Source organism: Sceloporus undulatus, chromosome 7 (genome assembly GCF_019175285.1).
Source record: "Sceloporus undulatus isolate JIND9_A2432 ecotype Alabama chromosome 7, SceUnd_v1.1, whole genome shotgun sequence".
Classification (NCBI taxonomy): Eukaryota; Metazoa; Chordata; class Lepidosauria; order Squamata; family Phrynosomatidae; genus Sceloporus; species Sceloporus undulatus.
Window position 1 is genome coordinate 2,583,616 of NC_056528.1, and position 6,000 is coordinate 2,589,615.

General features: G+C 46.3%; 1 protein-coding gene across 2 annotated transcripts in view; it reads left to right on the forward strand.

Annotated features, from left to right (window-relative positions):
* CASZ1 (castor zinc finger 1) overlaps window positions 1–5,524 on the forward strand; it is a 248,152-nt gene extending 242,628 nt beyond the window's left edge. For both annotated transcript variants that reach the window (XM_042479516.1, XM_042479514.1), the window contains one exon: window positions 325–5,524. In XM_042479516.1, coding sequence (XP_042335450.1) covers window positions 325–1,532 — 1,208 coding nt within the window. In that variant the 3' untranslated portion in view covers window positions 1,533–5,524. The remainder of the gene's footprint in view (window positions 1–324) is intronic.
* Window positions 5,525–6,000: the final 476 nt, after the last annotated feature.

The following is a 6,000-nucleotide window of genomic DNA, read 5'->3' on the forward strand; positions in this document are numbered from 1 at the left end:
CTGGGGAATAAGGCAGAGGGATGAAGGGGGAGACAATGTGTTTTTTAAAAGAGAAAAATAGAATATTCAATTGATTGATCAATTGATATATTGAATATGTGATTGATAGAATATGCGATGATAGAATATCTGATTGACTGACAGAATATGTGATTGATAGAATATGTGATTGATATCCATATCCACACATCATTCAAATTTCTACATATATTCACATTTATTCACATATCCACACTTCATTCACATATCTGCACTTCATTCACATATCCACACTTCAATCAGAATCAAATTTTAAACTCTTCCCCGGGCTTTCTTATTCCTCAGGGAACACCATCACCATGCCGACAGCTGCAGGAGCAAAGAAGCGCTTCTGGATCATCGAGGACATGTCCCCCTTCGGCAAGCGACGCAAAACAGCATCCTCCCGCAAGATGTTGGACGAAGGGATGATGCTGGAGGGCTTTCGACGGTATGACCTCTACGAGGACTGCAAGGACCCCAGCTGCCAGTTCTCCCTAAAGGTCACCCACTACCACTGCACCCGGGAGAACTGCGGCTACAAGTTCTGCGGCCGCACCCACATGTACAAGCACGCCCAGCACCACGACCGGGTCGACAACCTGGTCCTGGATGACTTCAAGCGCTTCAAGTCCTCCCTTAGCTGCAACTTCCCCGACTGCCAGTTCTCAGGCAACAGCACCCACTTCCATTGCCTGCGCTGCGGCTTCCGCTGCACCGACAGCACCAAGGTGACGGCCCACCGCAAACACCACGGCAAGCAGGACGTCATCAGCGCCGCTGGTTTCTGCCAGTTCAGCTCCAGCGTGGACTGCGAAGTGCCCGACTGCAAGTACAAGCTCAAGTGCTCCCACTTCCACTGCACCTACCCGGGCTGCAAGCACACAGTGGTGGGCATGTCCCAAATGGACTCGCACAAGCGCAAGCACGAGAAGCAGGAGCGTGGAGAGCTGCCGGCCATCTCTCCGGGCCCCGAGGGCCTCCCCCACTCCACACTGGAGTATGAGGCGGCACAGAATGCCTCCGTCAACCTGGACAGCTCTCTCAACCTCAGCACCGACGCAAACAGCTCCCTCTTCTTTCTGCAGAACGCTGCCGGGGTGGGACTCAATGACTCCTTGGACCTCAGTCAGAAGCAGCCGGAGGCAGCGGGTGGCACTGTGTCCCCCGCCAGAGAAGGGGCAGCCCCTTCGGAGAGCGAGCGGCTACCGGCCAGCTGTGGCAACATGGAGGATGAGGAAGACTCCTCTCATGACGAGGATGACGAGGAGGAGGAAATGAACGAGGAAGATGAGGAGGAAGATGACGACGACGACGATGATGACGAGGAGGAAGAGGAAGAGGAGGATCTGAACACAGATTCTGAAGAGTCGCTTCCTGATGCAGAAGGCCTGCCTACTAAAGACATGAGGGAACTGGGGGAGATGGGCTCCCCTTCTGCAGACCACTGCGATGCTTCCAGGCCTCCCGGCGAGCAAGGCCCAGGCGCTGTCCCCCAGGAGGCCTCCCCTTAACCGACAGACAGCAGCAGCAGCAGCAGGGTTTTCGTCTTTTTTAAAAACAAAAACAAATTGACAATAAACTGAGTTACTGAGAGGACCCCCATTGCGGGAAGCAAGAACAAATGCTAGGAACGGCAAGTGGCAAAACAAAACCTGTCCAACTCCAGCCCAGAAAGTGCACAAGGTAAAAGAGGAAAGACGCAAGTCCTTGGACCATGCAAAAAAGGAAAGATCCGAGAGAGAGCCTGGTGCCACGAGGAGAGGGAGCGGGGCAGAGGGACCCGTCTGTTGGGACGCACATGTTTACAGGGTGGCAGATGGGTCGGGCCTTGGAGAAGCCACTCTTCTCCTCCTGGCGGGATGTGCTCACCACAAGGGCAACCGTTCCCCCTCCGCCTTCCCGAACCTCTTCATCCGGGGGTTGGGGGGAGTGGAGTTTGGGTTTTCTTTCCCCCCTTCTCTTTTATTTCCTTGTTTTCATTTGTCCTTTTAACACTCCTCCCATTCTCAGGGAGAGGGGGCAGCTAGTATCCAATGGTGAATTATTAGGGATGATCACAATGCTGACGACAAATACATCCATACATGTGCATGTATGTACGTATTTGCAAACAAGGATTTGATTCCTTTAACCCACAAGCTAAGTCCTTTGCCATCTGGGGGGAACGGGGTCAGGGATCGGGTGTCAGTATCACTCATACTTCTAGGTTTGTTTGGCTTTTCCCCCCCCTTCCTTTCTCTTCTATCAAATGAACAGGAGGAATGGGGGTCTCAGGCAGCTTGGGATGGTTGGGGAAGGGGTATTTATTGTCAGTTTTCGAGGGAGTTGTTTTTGTAAAATGGGGGGAAAAATACAGAAGCATTAATGAATTGAACAGGGCTGGGAAGGGGAACAGTTGTGGTTTTTTTCCTGATCTTCCAGGTCCTCTTTGTTATTAAATAATGGTAATAATAATAATAATAATAATAATAATCTTTTTTTTAAAGAAGAAAAAGAACTTATTTATATTGCAATGCTCCCGCCTGTAAGGGCTCTGAGTAGCGGACTGTGGTTACAAGGGCGCATGGGGTGGCAGGGAAAAGATCCCCCAGTTGTGGAAGAGAGAGACTTGGGTCTAACCCACTTCACCCCAGACACAGAAAAGCCCCGGCCCCAGAGCAATGCCTGATGGAGGAGAGAGATACAGACGCTCAGGATGTCCTCCGCCTCTTGCTGCTATTGAAAGGGGAAGACAACCAGAGGCGGGACCCCATAGCAAGGCATAGTAGCACTTGGGAGCAGCTTCGCAAGGGACAGCGAGGAAGCAGTTGTAGCCTTCGGTCCCATTCTCTTCCTCCGTTTGCAGCCTTGGCCTGTTTTTAGGAAAGCAGGATTTTAGGAAGGCTGAAGTCAGAGTGTGAAGTGGCAAGGTTGCTATACTTCCACTGGATGTTCTGGGGTCTCTTAGCTAAGAATTTTGGATGGGGAGTGCCATGAGAGAGCTGTTATCCCAGCTTAAGACCCGTTTGGGTATCCTCAGTCAAAGCAGCTGCAAAGCAGACCCTTCCACAGTACAATTGGATGAGAAGTTCAGGCACATCTCAAACAGGGGGACTTGGGAGATCCTCAGTGGAGGGAACCAAAGCTGGGTTCCGCTTTATGGAAACCGACCTCCCCCCAGTTCCCCAATCCTTTGCTTCCAGTATTTGGTGGTATTACTTTAGAAATGTTAACGTGTAACAAAAGCCACCGCTGAAAACTAAGCCCCTGACTCCCATGTCCTGTGGACAGTGGATAGAGCTTTATTTGTGTTCCTTTTAAACATTTTCCTCCCAAATGGTCACAGACAAGGAATCTGACAGATCAAATATGGACGAGACGGGATTCAGCAGCAAGGGATTTATTTTAAGGCTAGAGAAAAGGAAAAGCAACGGCAAAGGAAATGTCCAGGAGAAAAACAAAATAGGTGTCTTGTATCCTCACCTTGTAAAGGGTACTGTTAAGAGAGATGTACAGAGATATATACAGCACAGAGAGAAGAGAGCCATACCATGAATGGATACTCTGTGAGTATCCAGAGAGCAAGGCTGCCCTCAGAAACAGGCCCTTCAATTTCCGGCTCAGTTACTGGCACAGAGTATTTCCTAAGCAGCAAAAAAGCTAGAGAAAAGAGACTTCGTTTTAGCAACTCTCAATATTAACCCACCCCAAAATTGTGAATGAGTTTGACTTCCAATCAGGCAGGAAAAAGATCCCAGAAACAAAAATAGATGCATATATGCCCACTGGATATGTGTTTGTAGACTCGCATTTCTCCGGCTTCTTCCATAGGTGACTTCAGAGACATAGCCGTTTAAGTCCGGAATATCAGTACGCAAAGGGACCTTGTGGCACCTTTGAGACTAACTGAGCAAAGGGAGTTGTAGTATAAGCTTTTGAAGACTTGGTCTACAACTCTGCAAGAGAAAGAGACAGTAATATGGGTATTTTAGCAGATAAATTTGGGGTCCCTGTAACACCAGATTTACTTTGGAAGCATCCAGTGACCCCCATTTCTTGTACGTCTTGACTTTTGGCGATAGAAGCTCCCAGCTAGATCTATCTTGGCCCACTTGCTACTAAAGGACATGAAGTTAAACAGGCATAGTTTCAACCTCTGGACTTCCAGGTATTTTGGACTTCAGCTCTGGGATTTTGGGAGCCAAAGTCCAAAACAGCCAGAGTTTGGGAATCCCTGGTTGAAACTAAGCACTGTTGGTTTCCAAGACTCCTTGCTTACGGTCCCTGTTTTTTCCATCCCTTTGTCCTTCGGCTCCAGTTAAAACTTCATTCACCTAAATAGCTCCTGGCAAATCCTCCTTTCCTTTTCCGCCCTTTCACTGCATTCGATTTCTTTTCGATGTACAAAAAAGTCACGAAACAGGGACTTTTCTCCAAATGCAAAAGGAATGTTAAATCCACAGCAACCCGACACATAATTCTGATTTGGAAGCACTTAATGGTTTTTGGGGGGGTTTAGAGAGAGTGGTTTTAGAAGAGGCTTAAAAGAGTTCAGAGCAAGACGAAATGCCATGATGGACATATGAATTTTACAGATAGCCACCAGTTTTGTTCTTAAAGGAGGCATTTAAGGAAATACGCTCAGTTTTAATTCTTCAAGCAATATGCCACACGGTCCTTACCTGGCGTTGCGTCTGCTCTTTTTGGTCACAAAAGGGACCTTTGGGCATGTCAGAATTCAGTGTTGCTGAAAGTCTAGGTAAACAGATCCTCTGAGTAAGAGTGGAGGAACTATCCCAATGTCCAGAGTAGCTGTGGGTGCCTTGGCACATGGATTGGGATAGATCCCAAGGAAACTCAAGATAGATCCCCATCTATCCCATGGATAGATCCCAAGGAAATCCAGGACCAGGGACACTTCGCAGAGGCTGCAAAGTGGGAGCGATGGCGAGGGGGTCGGAAAACGGCACACGGCTTTGGCACCTTTCAAAACGCTGGTCCGGTCCGAAGCCTGCCTCTTAAGGGACATCTATCTCAACTTTAAAGCCGTGTCTTTAAAAAATCACAATCGATCGGCATGGCTGCCGTCGGAAAACGCAACGCAGAGATACGCGGGCGGGAAGACATTTTCAAACCAAGGTTAGCCAAATCCAAACATTGAACAACAGCTTCACGATCCAAAAGCAGGTTTTTTAAAGTTTGATCCACCAAAAATTTTAAATATCTATATATAAAGTCCATGTGTATTAAAAGCGTATTTCAAAGTAGCAGAAAACCCCACGGAACATAAAAAGCATTTTTTAAATGACCCTAGATCTTAAAAAGGAAAACAGACACAGAGAGAGAGAGAGAGAGAGAGGACTTGCGAGGGAGGACCCTAGCCTTTGGTAAAATCCATATTGCACACTAGGACTATAAGCCATTGCTAGCTCATTTTTGGGTTTTAAAACGTGTACTTTTTCCTTTTGTTGTCGTTTCTAAATACGTTTTTCTCTTTCTTTCCGTTTTTTTTTTTTGGGGGGGGGGGGAGGGAGAAAAAAGAAGAAGTGATGCTTGAACTACCAATGCTCTTTTTAATGTTTTATAAATATGTATGTGTGTATATATATATATATAAATATAAATATTAAAAAAATAATAATATGTATGCACATATATATATGTGTGTGTATATATCTATATGTATATACCTATATATATAGATATATAGCTATATATAGGTTTTTTTGAGACAAAATGAGGATGATGATGATGATGATAACGTGGAAAGTGAAAAGGAAAATGATCCTAAAACAGGAGAACGGCGTGCTCTGATTTTACTTGAATTTGGTCTCCTCGGCACCTATGTTATTACTGAGAACTGAATATTTTTCCACTTGAATTTAGTGCTATTAGAAATTTAATATATGTGTTTTATTTATTTGATTATTATTATTGATTTTGTTTTCCTTTTTTGCATGACTGATGCAAGGTTTGACATTTTCACTCAATAAAAACTGG